This window comes from Streptopelia decaocto (genome assembly GCF_964273445.1).
Source record: "Streptopelia decaocto genome assembly, chromosome: Z".
Classification (NCBI taxonomy): Eukaryota; Metazoa; Chordata; class Aves; order Columbiformes; family Columbidae; genus Streptopelia; species Streptopelia decaocto.
Window position 1 is genome coordinate 67416276 of NC_138657.1, and position 16787 is coordinate 67433062.

A 16787-nucleotide genomic window follows, 5' to 3' on the forward strand; every position below is an offset into this window, starting at 1 on the left:
CACGCGGGGGAGGGGCGGCCGGCGGCGGCGCCCGCGGGGCGGGAGAGGAGGGGAAGAGAGAGGGCGGGAGCAGAGCGGTGGCGCCATGGGGGAGCGGGGCGCGGACAGGGATAGCGACAGCGACGAGACTGTCGTGGATGGCTCTGTGGTGGAGAGCGATGCGGAGGAAGAGGAGTTCGGCAGCAGGAGGTGGTAACGCGGCGCTGCCCGGAGCTGTGCGCACACAGCCGGCGTGGCGCGGGGAAAAGGCCGCGGCGGGGCGGCCTGAGGGGGCCGCTCCGGGCCCTCCTGAGGAGAGGCGGGCGCTGCCCCGGGCCTGCCCAGCGCTGGGCTTCATCTCTGAAGAACAACCACAGGCGGGACTCATCCCCTCCTGCACCCGATATCCCGGAGTCCAAAACAGCTCTTCTCCATTATTTCATAAATATGTATTTTTAGGTGTTGTTTGGTTCATTCAAACCAGTTTTGTATGCCCTTAGACTCGGTAGTTCTCAGCTTTGCAAGTGGCCCTGTTGATTTTACACACACACCCTTGTGAGCCTCCAAGTTTCTGCCTCTTGTGCCCTCCTGAATAACTTCGTAGTCAGTGAAAGTGAAACATACCAGAACTAACTCAGAGAAAATAAAGAAAACACTATTAAGTTTGCTGCTGATGTTATTTCTTGGCAGTTTAATTTGGTACCATTTTGATGGTATTATATTCTCTATCCATTGAGACATGGCAAAGAATTGAAGCTATGAAGCAGCTACACTTCTTCGTGCTGGCTTTGTGGCCCAGTATTGCTCGAAAATGCGTGAAGTGGTGATGTGCCTCCTGTCAAAGGTTTTCTGTCCAGAATATTGGGTACAGTTTGGGGGTGCTGGTGTTAGCGTTAGAGGTGCCTGTGGGTAGCAGTGCCCTGACAGCAGAGGCTGAGATGGGTGCCTTTCACTGCCTTCAACAGTTTGTTGAGTTTACAGGACTGAAAAGCAGAGTATTCAACTGTTTAACAGGCTTTTTTTTTTTTCCTTTTTTGCAAAGGTTTCTTTTTCTTAATGAGGACATGGCTTTGACAACTGAAACAAGAATTACTGAAGGTAGGACATATTTTCCACTGTTTTTTTTCAGTGATCTGTTGATGTGGATGTTGCCTGAGTCCATGTTATTTAAACGTAAATGTTACATAAAGTTCATTGTTATGGACTATATGTGCTCTCTTACTATCTCCATAGTTATAGCTCGTAGTTTCAAAGAATCTTCAGTATCTTTTTAATATTTGAAAAATAGGTTTGCTCTTTATTTCTGTATTCTTCCTGTGTACTCGGAGAATACCTGGGTTGGGAAATGTTTGAACTGTATATAGGGATATCCTTTTTATTTAGATGTGTATATTGTGTTTGAGCAGAATAAAATAAATTTAATCTAAAGACATAATAGTAATATAAATGGAATCTATATGCTTAGTAGTAGTATGTAACTACAGCTGCATATAATATTTTCAAAAATGTTGTTACTGTATCAGTTAAATGTAACATACAAAATTTGGATAGGGATATTTAAGTGCATTTTTTAAAGTGTATTAGTAAATTACTTTAAACATAAATGCATGCACACTCATTTAAAGCCTTAAAATCTTCCCTAATAACTCCCTTAGAGTAGGTTGCCTGAACAAGCATGTTATAGTTACGTAACAGTTTTACTGGTACCTCCTTGGCATTTTTACATAATCCATTTGACCTGCATCCTGTACATTTTAGTCCAGCAATACAGATACTGCCTAGTCTTTAGGTGACACAAGGTGTTCTTGGGGTTCTTCTAGATTTTTTTGTCTTTTTGCCAGTGTGAAGACCCGAGTGGACTATAATTTTTTATCAGTCTTCTCTGAGTTAATATGAATCGTACCTACAGCCCACTGAAATCTGCAGAAACTTTTCCTATGACTGTAATTTCTTCATGCTGAACCTTTCACAGTTACTCATAGTTTTGTCTAAGGAAAGAATCATCATCCCATTTTGAATTTACCTGTGGTTATCCACTGGAATTAAAACCTGGCACCATTCAACATACATGGTTTAAGGGACGTTTATTTGACTCAGTTTGTGGAATGGGAATTTGTGTGAGGGTTAGGTGAGGGTTTTTTGTGTCTGTAAATGTAATTGATTATGATATTTTTAGCATTCTGCCTACAGCATTTTATATTCAGTAAGTTAGGGAATTAGTATTTCATTATTTGTGTATTTATGTGTACTTGTATAGGAGCAATTTGGTGATGACATGCATTTAAAGATTAATTTCTTGGATATTTTGTTAATGTCAGTAACAACATTCTGATTTTGATACCTAAGGGTCCTGCCTTAAGGGTTTCTTACTCCTTTTTTTTTTTTTTTTTTTTTTCAATTTCTTTCTTTCTCCAGAGAAAAGTTCTTTCTTTGCATAGTCATTAAAGTATTCCATATAGGAGTACATATATTTTTAGTCAAGTGGATCATGCAGTTTTGCCCCCAGCTTGTTTTATTAATTTCTGACCTCTCCTATATTGTAGTTTCAAAATCTAGTTGGACTGACTGTTTAACCACTTAAGTCCATTGCATATCAGAAGCTTTGATACATATGCCTTAATTACTGAGTTATGTAGAAATCCATGAGAGTTATGGAAAGTTATGTAGAAATTAAGGTAATCAAAACTTCCTGTAATTATTGTTGTTGTGGTTTGGTTTGTGCTTTGGTTTTTATTTTTATTTTTTTCCTTTCTAGGAATGTGTTCTCCAGAAATCTGTTTTATACAGAAGTATAGTGATCACACATACAGTCAGAGGGAAAACCACATAAATCCAGTACGTATAGAAGTGATACATCTTCTGCTACACATACCTAACTATTAATTATTAATAAACTCAATGGGCATCCTATTCTTTGTGTCTAAAAGAGCCTGATGGCTTGCAGCTGAAATGAATTTTATGGCAAGACAGTTGTCATGTTTGTAGCACATTCTCTCTGTGAATGTCTCTTCCCTGGCCATGAGCTTTAAAATTTGAGCAACAAACCCATGACAAAGATGAGGAAGTCACAGAGCACAAACCTTTTAGTACATTCACTTCAAGAGCTGAAAGATAACCATCTGGCGTGACCATGCCAGAATACACCCTCGGTTACTCATTATGAGATTAGCTGTGATCCAATGATTGGACAGTTGTTTCTTTAAAAAACAAAAGAGATAATCATCTGAAATGCAGAATAAAATGTCTGCTTGCGTGATGATTGGGTAATTATTCTATTCTATGGATAATTCTGCATTGTCAAATCTACTAATTTGCCCACCTTGTAATATATTTGCCACAGTTGGTAACTAGCCCATAAACTTCTGTTCATTGAGCAATCAGGTTTCCACCTGCATATGACAGGCTCAGGAGAAAATTAGAAACAAACAGGTTTCTACTCTTTCACTGAGATTGTTTTAAAACCTGTGACTGTTACACTGTCTTTAGTGCTGTGGATTCACCAGTCTGAAGACCTGTATCTATATATCCTTATTCCAGTATAAGACATTTTTTTTAAATAACTAAACTGACTCCTAGATGACAAAAAATATGTTGAAAAAAGACATTCCTTTTGTTTAAGCGGGTGATTTTACAGAGTACTACAGGTTTGCAAACAAATTTGTTTCAACCGGCAGTACAGGAAACAGTGAACAAAATCAGAACAATGCTGTTATTTCAGAGGCTTTTTTCCATAAGTTTCTTTTGCTGCTTGCATGCCCTAAGGTTGTCTTGACTGAAGCTTATCACAGTTTCCTAAGGAGACAGGGAATGAGGGAAGTGCCCATTTCTGAAGAGAGAGGGAATAAGGGAAGTACTCACCCTCTCCCTGTCTCCTGTGGGAGCTGATCTGACTGAATACTGCCTAACCTGAGTGGCTTCATGACTCTCACAAGAGTCTACAATCCCAGTAAGGGATTCTTCCAAGTCTAAGGACACATCCCCCATCTGCAAAAGGAAAAGTCAGAAGAGCATAGAAACCTGGTACTTTTCACCAAATAGTTGGGTAACTGTCAGCATTTTTTTTTTTTTGTGAGACCTATACAGCATGCTGCTGGCAGTTTGGTCATACATAGCATGGGAACGGTATGAAATAAAATCTTTACTGAATGCTGTAAGGAACGGTATTGGCCTGTCATCCCTGATACTTGCATGTGTAAATTGCAGCAGTTTGGTTCTTCAGCCACACTGAGAGCCAACATGGAATGTGCTTACATAGAAGCTTTCCTTCTGCTGTGTCTTCAGAAGTGATCTTATATGAATACAGCATCTTGATGTGATGTGAGGGTTGTGCAGCCCAGAGTGGCTGTGAAATTTTTCAGGAAATGTAACATCTCTTCCAGTTGTTCCACAGTGTCTTGCCTTTCCTTGTACTTCAGATGGGTTGGGGAAGGCTTGGGATATGCAGTCCTGTCTTTTATTCTACCATGTAAGAGACTGTAAGTAAGACTTTTCTTCCACCAGAGGTGCAGTAGGTATACGGACAGATTTTGTACCATTCAGGTTCTTTCCAGCTGACAAGTTGCTTCCATTATTTATTAACACCCTTTTCCATAGTTTTTTCAGGCAGTCCTCACAATTTTAAGTTTGTGCTTTCAAGTTTTCCAGGCTTTTTTTTTTTTTCCCCAGTTTGATGAAGTGTACCTGAAGTTGTTAGGTGACATTTACAGCCTTTGAGCATTAGTCTTTTTTCGGACACATCCGGGGTCCCCTGAGATGATTTGTTCTATAAATAATTGCTCAAATTAGAAAAATCAGTTGAGTTTTGCAGGAATTTCCTGACCAAAAGCAAAAGAGCAGGACACAAAGCTGTACCCCAGTACTTGCAGTCAGTGGATACAAATACTATTTGATTTGAGAAGATCTCTCAATCTGCAATATACTGGTTTTGCTTAGAACCCAGTTTTTTAGCAGAAAAAAGCTCATTCTTCTTCTGAGATATAATGGTAGTTGATTGAGCTTTGAGCATCTATCTGAGCAATGTTAGCCAGAGAGGTTTAGTAGTTCTGCTATCTCCATGACCTCACTTGCTTTCTGGATAACGTTCTATGTAAATACCCTGAATTGTACAAAGGGTGTGTTAGCAAAGTCAGTAACTTTCTGCCAACTACCCCATTGCCATATTTTGGAACTACATCAGTCAGTAATTGTTGCACAAACTGTTCTAAAGAATCTGTTCTGTTCCAGGGAGCCTTTTAGTGGACTTTTCTACTGGGTGATCTCCACCTGTTGCTCTTTAGGTCATTGCTTAAATGGTTGTTCTTATAGTGTTGTTAATACCTTGTGAAAGTCGAAGAAGTGATCACTTGATGTCCACACCAAGATGTTATTTCCCAGCGTTTTCCTAGGACTGTGAATGTTCTCAGCTGTATGTCAATGATTTGTTTAAAATTGAAGCTAGTATGCTGGTGGTCTACTAGTAATCCTCAGTCTTCATCTCATATGGAAGAGAACTCTTCTGCAGTTCACTTGCCTATCTTAATCATTCCTAGGTTCCTTGGGCTTTACATAAAGGCTCATTTTTCCATACTGGAGAAGATCTCTCCCTTACGTACAGTCAGAGGCACAAAAAGTGAATCCAGGCTCCTTTTACTAAAGAGTTTGAATTCAGCTCCTGGTCTGACATTATCTCTCTCCTTATCTGCATGCCCTTTTCTGTGTCTGCATGTGGCAGCCCTGCCACTGAGAGCTTGCTGACGTACAGGTCTTAACAGCTAAGTTCCTTAATTCTGCCTTTTCCAGGGGTGTTGAGAGTTATATACTAAACTCCACAGTCTCTGGAGCAGCACCCATCCCCCAAAAGAGAGAATTGCTACAAAAAGCATTAAAACTGGGATCTGAAATAAAAATACCATGTATTTTGGTCTTCTGATGTAGAAAACGCCCTAAGTTTAAAGCAATCATACCTTACTTGCATAGGTATGTTTTCCTTCTGATTGAGTCTTGTCTTTCCTACTATCGATTTATTTTTGAACGTTTTTCTCAAAAAGCACAAATTGAAAAAAAATATTTGAGTGGAATGGCTTTTTTATCTTATTAGTAATGTATGTAAGAATCAGATCAAAAAATTCCATTTCCCAGCTTAGTTACAGAAGGAAGAAGAAAAGCATGTAATAAAGCTGAGAAAATAACTAATGAAGTACTTTGTTTACTAACTTGTTGTTTTTGTCTTTTTTTTTCATTCAGGTACCTCAGGAGGCATACGCGTCTGACCAGTCTCAGTCTCTACTGCAGTGAGTATGATAAATCACACAGGAATTCCAGTCAGGCATACTGTAATTAAGCAATTTCAATTTGCCTCCATTTGTATGTTATTTTATTTTTGGTGTTCTGTTGTGAAGCATTTTTCTTGTTTGCTTAGTGAAGGATCTCTGTTTCTGTCAGAGGTAATTCTGTGTCTGAGTCAAACTGTATGTGTGTTTATTTTTATTGATGGTATTACCTTAAATGGTATAATGGCATGAGCAACAGGAATGACAGTAAACAACTCGGAGGAAAGCATTAGACAAACAAATACAAATTTGTAATAATAATATTAGACCTTCTGTTCTTAAAAGCTGTGGAAGGATTTCAGTAGAAGATGGATTTATACTAGAAATACAGAAAGAAGTAATAAAAAATAGGAAAGGCCATTTTTTCTCTTACAGAATGAGTATACAAACACATCTTCCAACCCTAACCATTCTGTGATTCTGTGATCTAGTTCCACTTAGTAAATCTGAAAGTCTTTGTTACTGCATGTCCTTGTAAAGAGATGTCTGCCTTTAAAATAGCTGCAGTTATTTCCACAAATATTTGTAAGTAAATTTAAAAAACCCAAAAGTACTGCAGAAATTTTCATAAGGTGAGCAGATTACAATTGTTTCTGAATAAGAACTTTTTATTGTATTGTTTAATTCTAGGGATTGGATAAACTGTCCATCATTTACTGAAAATATTTCTAAGCCTGTTTTTTCATTAAATGCTGTAGTAGAGAGACAGCAAGATGATTCTGTAGGTATGTTGTATTTTGTACAAAACTGAAAGTTGCTCTAGGTGTGGCAAAATCATTTGAGAAGTTGAAGATTAGTATCTATGTATGTTTATTTAGAATCTGACTGTATGTGTCTTTTACAACAGTTGTTTAATTTTCATAGTTGTATTTCTGTAAGTATTATGTTACAATTGTTTGAAGAATTAACTGTTTTCCCAAGCCAGTGGTGTATTTCCAGCTTAAAATTCTTTTATTGCTGTGGAATTTCCTGGCAAAAGTTACAGGGCTCATGGTATTCATGTCCCATATGAGTATGTAAGGTAAGCACGAATATAACAGTCATTGAGGGTTCCTACATGATGCTTACTAACATAAGCAAGAATCAAAGATGTGTAAGAAAGGAGAGACAGAAATGCTACTTGTAATTCCCCAGATCTGTGTGTCTTCTGCTGCTACTTCAGTTGTACTTGTCTTCATCTGTGCTCCCAGCAGTGCAAGATTGCCCCATCTGTTTTGCTCTCTCCCTGTTTGAGCTAATTTTGCTAACCCAACAGAAAACTGTTCACTTTATATCTGGTTAGGAAATACCCAGGCAGTCATGTGAATGTTAAAACATGGTGATAGGAGCAAGGGGATTGGGATCAGCCCTTTTCAGAGGCAGTAATTTATTGGGTTGTTTTAGCCATGTTGTCTAATTGCACTGTAATTCCAGAGGGCAGGGGATAGGTCTCATCCTGTGGAATAGGCAGCAGTTCCATCTGCTGATAGTGTTTGGAAACGCAGGCCTTTAAACCACAGTGAAGAAATGTCACAAAATAGCCCTGGAATATAATTCAGTGACTAACAGAGCCGAACTAGAAACCGTATTGTCAGTTTCACTATGGAACATGACTATAGTAATTTTTAAGGTTTGAAACCCCAGCCTTAATCAGGAAGTGAGGCCATTTTATTAGAGATGAGAACTTTCAAAAGTGGAAATTACAGCTGAAATATTTGTTTACTCTCCTAAATTTAGATATTGAATTGAATGGATTTCAGAAAGATTCAGAAGAAGAGGTTAGTATATTTTTACAACTGAATGTATATAAAATATAATTTAATTTCATTAACATTAGAGAGTATTTTACTGAAAAATACCTGGTTCTTTCATTTTTAAAAGCAGGCACGCAACTTTTGAAACTGACACTGAGCACATTAGGTTAAAACAATTTAAGAGCTAACCTTTTCTGTTTTTTCAGTAGGAACTGCAGTTATTAAGCTTGCAGGGCACAAGGGTAGAAGAGTAGCAGTAACAGTGAAGTAGGAAAGACCGTGACACAGACTATGTAAGGGCTGTCACTTAAACTAAAGTAATGAAGACATTTAGTAGCTTAAAACGTGTTTTTCACCAATGAAAGTGGTGGGAGAGACATTAGGAAGGTATTTGAAGAGGACTCTTTGGGAGTAATGACTTACTTATGGCCAAAAATAGGTAGTACTAATCTCTTTGATATATCTCTTTGGTAGTCCTAAAGCTGCTCATGAGTGACAGGTTTCACTGCTGATGAGGTAAAAGTGAGGGAATAACCTTGGAGCTGCCTTTCCCCCCATTTGTTGGCTCCTTTCCCAGCGATACTGCATTGGGGATGATTCCACTCCAGTGTGGGCCTGTCTGTTTGGGTGTTGCAAGGTACTGCCCATCTTCTTTGCCATGTGCTTCTGATGCTGCCTTTGTGCCAATACTAGTGCTTGTTTGACCCCCCAACATGAAGTGAGTTTTGAGGAATAACTGTCAGGTGCTCTTCAGTTTTTATAGTTGGCTTAGTTTTCAGCCAAGTTATCTTCTTAATTCAGCTACACCAGTGCAGCACAAGAGAGGATGTGGAAATGCACAGCTGAAGGGGAGTGCAGGGATGGGGACTGTACCAACACTAATTTAGAGAAGCTTAATGCAACTGGAATCTTACAAGTGTAGCTTACAAATAGTACTGATTATTTTAGTAAATATCTGCTTGCAAGCACTGCTTTTGCACAAGAAGAAAGGAAGGAAGGAAAAGGAAGAAATAAAAAGGAGGGAAGAAAGAAAAAGGGAAGGAAAGGAAGCAAGAAAGAGAGAAAGAGAGAAGGAAGAAGAAAGAAGGAAAGAAAGAGAGAGACAGACAAACCTCGGAGAGAAGGAATTCCCTGACAGCTTAGAGAAAACACAGTAGCAAAAATTCCACAATATATCCATGTGAACCATCCAATCCAGAAATATCTTGAGCAAGAGTTGAAGATTCTGCGACCACCAACATAAACACCCAGTGGTCAGATGTGCCCTCGATTCCTCTCCCCTTCTAGCACTCCCTTCATTCTTGGTTTTCAGTCACTGAAATCCAAGCAGATTTCTCTCCAGTTAACAGAGGAAGTGCTGGCTGCATTGCATGAAGGGGTTCTTGGCCTTTGCCTCTGTGTCATATGATTGTGTGCTGTCACGTGCCACCGCAGTGTTGCTTAATGTCTGCTCTGCTACTTCTGCGTTATCTCCTTCTGTTGCCCCTCTGAAGCACAATGCCCTCTTTGTGCTTTTTGATTTCTAGTCTCAGTTGATCCCTGACCGGTTCATTGCTTTCAGGTCTGTGTATGCTGAATAAAGAAATTGTTATTGAAATTTGCTCTGTTGCCTTTTCCACAGCAAAAAGTAACTGGTATAACTAACTCCTGTTGCAATGTCATTGACAGTTTTGAGAATTTCTGGAGGACTAGTGGCATCAACAGCATGGTCCTAGAGAAACAAGATAATCATACTGGGCCTGCCGTCTGCAGCTTCTTAGGAAACCTCCCATTAACTTACAGCTGGATACCAGTTCCAGTATTTCTTCTCTGACATTCGAGTGTGGAGCAATTGATGACAATATGCAGTGTAACTGTCTGCTGAGATTACCTGCTTAATGCAGAGACCGTAGCATCACCACTCTTCTGTCTAGTCCCATAGATTTGAACCTAAAATTAAAGTTAGAATTCTATATAAATCGAAGAAGGTGAACAATATTCTGGGCTGGGTTAGGAAGAATATTGCCGGTAAGCTGAGAGAGTAGGTCCTGCAATGAGAACTGGTAAGGCCACCTCTAGAATTCTGTGTCCAGTTCTAGGTCCTCACTACAAGAAAGATACAGACACAATGGAGCAGGTCCAACACAGAGCTACAAAGATGATTAAAGGACTGGTGCATCTGATTCTGTAAGGCCTTTGAGAAAATCCCCCCCAACATTGTTCTCTCTAAATAGCAGAGATATGGATTTGATGGATGAACTTCAGTGGATGAGGAATTGGTTGGATTGTCACGTCCAGAGGGTAGTGGTCAATGGCTCTGTGTCTGGATGGAGATCAATGATGACTGGCATCTCTGAGGGGTCCATACTGGGACCAGTGTTGTTTAATATATTCATCAATAACAGAAGCAGCGGGATTGAGTGCACCCTCAGCAAGGTTACATATGACCCCAAGCTGAGCGGTGCAGTTGACATGCCTCAGGGACAGGATGCCATCCAGAGGACCTGGACAAGCTTGATAAGTGGGCCTGTGTGAACCTCATGAGATTCAACAAGGCCAAGTGCAAGGTCATGCACCTGGGTTAGGGCAGCCACTGGTACCAATACAGGCTGAGTAGGGAATGGATTGAGAGCAGCTCTGCAGAGAAGAACTTTGGGGTGTTGGTTGATGAGAATCTCAGCATGACCTGGCAAGATGTGCTTGCCACCCAGATAGCTAACTATGTCCTGGGCTGCATCAGAAGAAGAGTGACCTGCAGGTTGAGGAAGGTGATTCTGCCCCTCCACTCTGGTAAGACCCCACCTGGAGTCCTGCATCCAGCTCTGGGGTTCCCAGCACAGGAAAGACATGGACCTGTGGAGAGGGTCCAGAAGTGGCCACAAAAATGATCAGAGGGCTGGAATGGTTCTGCTGTGAGGACAGGCTGGGTGAGTTGGGCTTGTTCAGCCTGGAGAGGAGAAAGCTCCTGGTAGACCTTATTTTGGCCTTTCAGTACTTAAAAGGGGGGCCTATTAGAAAGATGGGGGCAGACTTTATAGCAAAGCCTGTTGTGATAGGACCAGGGCCTGTTGCGATAGGACAAGAGCCTGTGCTTTCAAAATAAAAGAGGTGAAGTTTGAACTAGCTATAGGGAACAGGGTTTTTTTTTTTATGATGAGGTTGGTGAAACTCTGGAACAGGTTGTCCAGAGAAATGGTAGATGCCCTGTCTCTGGAAGCTTTCAAGGTCAGGTTGGATGAGGCTGAGTAATCTGACGTAGTTGCACGGACATTGGACTAGATGACCTTTGAAGGTCCCTTCCAACCCAAACTAGACTATGATGCTATGAGGGTAAGAGAGCTAGGATTATTCAACATGGAGAAGGCTTTGTGGGATCTTACCACTGTGTATGAACAAATGACAGGAAGGAATGAAGATGAGGGAGCTAGAATTCTCAGTAGCGCCCACTGATAGGACAAGAGGCGGTGGACACAAATTAAAAAGAAATCCCATCCAAACACAAAAATCCCACTTCTTGTCTTTGAGGTTGGTCAGACACTGGAACAGGTTGCCCAGAGAGCCTGTGGAAAAAGTCAGAGCATGAGTGGACATGGTCTTGGGCAACCTGCTGCAGCTGACAATGCTTGAGTGGTAAGGTTGGATTAGATGATCTCAAGAGGTCCCTTCCAACCTCAACTGTTCTGTGTTTCTCTGTGCTTCCCTCATGCCACAGTATATTGGAGGAATCTTCAGCTCAGTGTTCTCACAAAACTTGGTAATGTTTATCCTTCTGAAGTTTTACAGTGATTCTCCTATACATATGTATTGAAAACCTGACCTTCTCTGTTGTTGTCTGACTCAGAGCCAGCAGATACAGGAGCCCACTTAACATTTCTACTCCATCCTTATTATTTATGCTTCAGTATTAGTCCGGTTTTATCTTGTAACATTTGCAAGCCACAGTCTGTGACGCCAAATAGCCATCAGTTTCTCAGTAACTTTTTTAATGTTCTCAAACACGTGGAAAAAAAATCCTGTCATGTCATGGCTCACGCAGTGATGTGAATGCACTGCCGTGTGCTGGAGCTGACAGGCTGGATTTAAGCTTTCTTATGTAGTGCACAGGGAGAGGTGGGCATCTGAGGCTCGGCTAAACCGGGCTCACTCACTGGCATTTGGTGCAGTGAGTTTATTAATGCAGAGTTTTTATGTCCCTGGCCAAGGAAATTTGGGTTTTTTTTTTTTAGATGAGACCTCTGCTTGACTTCCCTGTCCATCTGCTTCCTCTGGTGTGCAGTTCTGAATCAGCTGAGGCTGGAGTTGACTGTTGCCGTGCTCAGCTGTTACCCAGTGTGTGCTTACTGGGTAAAATGGGGAGCCAAGAGATTCTGGGCTAATGCTAGAAGGTCAGCAGGATTCATGCCTGGATTAAGGAACACCTTGGTTTGGATTTGTAGTGGGAATAATTGAGACATGAGGATGGTGGGATTTAAATGAAGGCTTTCAAAGTAATGTGCTCAGGCTCAGTCGAAGAGATTCACAGGTGCCTTGAGATAGCTGACATTCAAACCCTAAAAAGTATTAACAGCCTTATGCCAAAGAGATACCTTTTTCTCTTTGGAATTCTTACATAGGAACCCCTTTCTTAAAACACAGCTCTTCTGGTCAGGAATGGACCCGAACCTGCATTTACCTCAATATTTATGTTTTACTGCTGAGCTGCTGACTGAGAGGGAATCCTGCTCCTCCTTTGAAACTTAGTGTATTCCAACTGTATTTACCAGACCATAGTCCACCGGAGAAAGAACTCCCTGTTTTGTTTCAGTTTCCAGCTGGCTCAGCCTTGCTCCTGCAGCAGCTCCTCTGTTCCTTTTCAATAGACAGCTGCAGGGCCCTTAGGCACCGGGACTTTAAGTGTCTTTATAGGTAAGTGGCAGCTCAGAATGAGTTTTAGGGATGGAAAGTTTTGACTTCTATTGTGTCTTGTAGATTTTAATGACTTGTAGAGCAAGTCTCACAGGATTTTGCCAGCAGAAATGGGTGCTCAAGAAATTTAGGCATCTGTAGTTTGATAGAGGTTTTGTGATCACCAGTCACATTTAAGTATTGGATTTCAGTTGCCATTTGGGTTTTTAAGATCTTGCAAAATCAGTAATTTATGCCTGCCTGATCCTTCTCCACTAGTGTAAATATTTCACCTACCTTTTAACAAATGCACCAAGCCTTTTTCTTAGGAAGTTTGTAATATATATACACACTGTTCATACCACTGTTCTTCAAGTACAGAAAGTTATGCCAGTGGGTTTTTTCCCCAATATTTTAAAGTCTGCACAAATGAGAGAAGTGGTCTAAAAAGAAACTGTAATTCAATACAGAAAAGTAAAAAGTTAGTACTTAAAAAGGAGTTAACTACACAGTTACAAGATGGGAAACAGCAGACAGGGGAATAATTTTTCAACAAAGAATCAGGGATTTATAATGGCTTACGAACTGAATGTGGGTCAATGCTGTCAGATTTCTGCCCTTTCTCTTTAATTTTGTGTGAGTATTATCAAAATTATGTTACCAGTGGTTAAAGGATTCTTGTACTACTCAGTATTGCCACTTGCTGGCAGCAAGAGTCTAAAAATGTATTGAAAGAGATCCAGTATTACTAAGCAACAGCACTATTATGTACAAATGTAATACAGAAAAAATGTTTTAGGTCTGCTGAGGTATCTGATTTTCTACCGCAGAAACATTGAAACAGGGATAGGAAAAAAATGAAAAAGCTATTAATGGGTATAAAAAGGGGTGCATCTGTTGAAAGCAGCTCAAAGGAAGTAGAAAAAACAGTAGCAGTGTTACTTTTCCAATAAGATTTATGGTCTTGTGGTTCTGTACTCAGAGTGGAAACTCAAATGTGCAGCCTCCAAACATACTCCTGAGGTTTTGAACTGAAGCTTCTGAGGCACAAATGCTCCATACCTGTGTTGGATCCATATAAACACATAATCAAAAGTCATATATTGTGTTTTACTAACTATGCTTTTTATATTATTGTGAATATGTTCATTTTCATTATTTCTGGGTGATGGAAGTTTTTAATGCATTTCCTCTAAAGCCCTTTAACACCCTCAGGTCATTGACCTTGTAATAAATTTAGTCTCTCTTACTCTGGATTTTCACTGCTAGGGAAGACAACAGCTGAAGTGCTCTGGTTTTGAAATGGAGACCTCAGTCTAACTCTTGTTAAGAAACTGTATGAGTTCTTAGGGAAGGCTTTGAGTCTTATAGTTTATGCAAAAATTGCAAATTAAAGTATGTATGTCTATATATATGGATTAATTCTTAAGTGAATGTTGATTATTTGATTTTTAGAGCTGTTCCATTCCTTTTTGTAAACATTCTTTTTGATGTTTGGATTTTACAGAAATTAAGTGATGAAGATGTCTTTCCAGAAATAAACCTCTGTCTAGATGCCTTTCTGGAGGATACAAAGATGGTTCCAAAGGAACAGGCACCACAAGATATATTTCCACTTGTTTTAGAAGATTGCCAGAGAACCTGCATGACAGTTGTTGACACAGATAACAGAGTAGAAGAACATTCCCCTAATAATCATACAGATCTTTCACTGACATCCCTAGGAAGGATTTTCAGGGAAGTATTCGCAGAAGAGGGTATAGAGACTGGTGAATTGGAAGTGAGTGATTTGTTGAGATCCCTCAGTGATTCTGAGAGTCTTCAAATGATAAGCCCATTGCCTGATACGTTAGAGTGTGAGGGTCATGCCTTTTCCTGCGATCCATCAGCAGGTGAGAGCAGTGATGCCCTGCCGATAGAGCTTGTGACAGCTCTGAATGCCTTGTCAGGATCTGTAGTACAACCTGTCACTCCTCTAGTGCCAAATGTGATTCAGCCTAACACCGAGGGAGAGACATTAAATTCAGAACCCAGTATTCCCCAATTAGATGATGATTTTACACAAATAACAAACGTGATTGAGCCTCAACTTGCTATAATTCAGCCAGAAGACATAAAAGCCTTAACAGGATCTACCTTGCAGAGGACAACAAATGAGCAAGTATATACACAGTTTAATTAATATTTGAAAATTTATGTTTATCATAAAATATTTTATAGAATAGCCAAATTACTTGGAGATAGGAGTCTTAGGAAAGACTCCCTTTCCTCTTTGCTTACACCTTCTGCTTTTTCCTTCCCTGCAGTTGATCTTTAATAGGTAGCTAATTTCAAGGTGGTGAAAGGTCTCTAGGCTAATTTTCTCAGAACCATGGCAACTTACAGAGCTTTTTCAGTGAAATGCTCATTTCTGAAATTTGTAGCACAGCTGTGTGAAGCTTAGTGTATGGATTTACTCAGTTAAGATTGTGAAGCAGGGTCCTGTGGGAATGAGGATCTATAACCTCTTGTCACTTAATAATTGTTTCTAGCTTTTTTTGTTCCTCCATCTGCTGTTCTTCAAGACAGAAAATAGGAAGGCAATTTAGTGGGGGAAAAATACTAGTTAATTTTTCAGTTACTGTTGAGTTCTAACAGTATATTGTACACCTTGGTCTTTTCTCATCCTTGTTTCTTCAGAGTATCCTTGTTGTGGTGAAACAAGTACCCAAAATATGAGAGCCTGTATTGTCCTGAAGATGCAAGCAGGATGCTGGATAGCCCATTTATTTTAATATGTGGTCCCTTATAAAGCAAATAGGTGTTTGGTTGGGTTTTTTTTTTTTCCTTTGACATGTTTTTTTCTTCTCCTCCTGCCCTCTTCCCATAGCATATGTAATGCCATGGAAAGTACTGTATTGATAGTTTTGTGAACTAAAATATCTGTTGTTTCCCAGTTGCCATGCTAACAGGCATCATCTCTTGGCCTGGAGGGACCACTTATAGGAATGAAGTTCGCCACTTCAGTTGCCTCTTTGCTGAATATGTCAATTAAAAATATGAATCAGCAAAACCTCCATTTCGGTCTGCATCCTAAGAAAGGACTAATAAACTATTACACTTCACTTCGGAAGAATTTGTGTGCATGTGTGCTCAGGGTGTGTCCTAAGAGCTTTCAACATCGCTCACACGTGTAGTAAGCCAATGAATACCCAAGTTTCAACAACTTGAGTGATACTCAGCAGCATGTCACACTCATTTGACTAAAACAGTGAATAAACTCAAGTAACTAAGGTTAACTGCCATGTGATGATGTATCTTTAGGGCAGGATTTCTCTCTCTTACTGTTAGATGAGTCTCTGATATACACCAATGGTTTACGTTCCCCTTTGCACAACTTAAGACGAGGTGAATCACTACCATCTCTTGAAAGTAGCTCTTCCTCTTTGTCAGTGATAGGGGTAAGGAGAATGCCAAGTGTCATCTAGATCTCTGGCTTTCAGAAAGCTGAATGTACGTGAAGTGAATCTCATCTGTGGTGGCTATAGCTCAGGGACAGTATGTCTTTAGAAATAACTTCTCAGCTGGGAGTAACTGAACCCCAGGCAAAACAGAGTGCTTGATCATGCACACATTTCTAGGCTTGTGTAAGAATGAGTTAAGATATGCTAGCTTAAGACATCTTAAACATAACTTTATTTTTTAGGACAGGAGCACGTGTCCATAGGAAACTGAAATAAATCTGTTAAGTCCAGCCAAACAGCTTTCGGATAGTAACAACTTTTGTTTGCTGTCAGCCAGCCTAGATTTATTATTTAAGTTGCGATTGTGAGTATCCTGATTCCCTTGGCTTATTCTGCCAGGGGCATATTGTGCGGCATGCTACTTTGGGACTTCCTCTCCTGTGGCAGCCTCTGTCTCTTGT

General features: G+C 40.1%; 1 protein-coding gene across 1 annotated transcript in view; it reads left to right on the forward strand.

Moving 5' to 3' along the window:
• Positions 1–85: 85 nt before the first annotated feature.
• The window catches only part of ANKRD31 (ankyrin repeat domain 31), a gene marked incomplete at its 5' end in the record, with an annotated part of 64338 nt that continues 47636 nt past the window's right edge, over positions 86–16787 (forward strand). Inside the window, 7 exons of the mRNA XM_082074206.1 lie at positions 86–192; positions 824–1077; positions 2735–2814; positions 6202–6248; positions 6918–7012; positions 8004–8044; positions 14391–15044. Of these exons, the coding sequence (XP_081930332.1) occupies positions 86–192; positions 824–1077; positions 2735–2814; positions 6202–6248; positions 6918–7012; positions 8004–8044; positions 14391–15044 (1278 nt within the window). The remainder of the gene's footprint in view (positions 193–823; positions 1078–2734; positions 2815–6201; positions 6249–6917; positions 7013–8003; positions 8045–14390; positions 15045–16787) is intronic.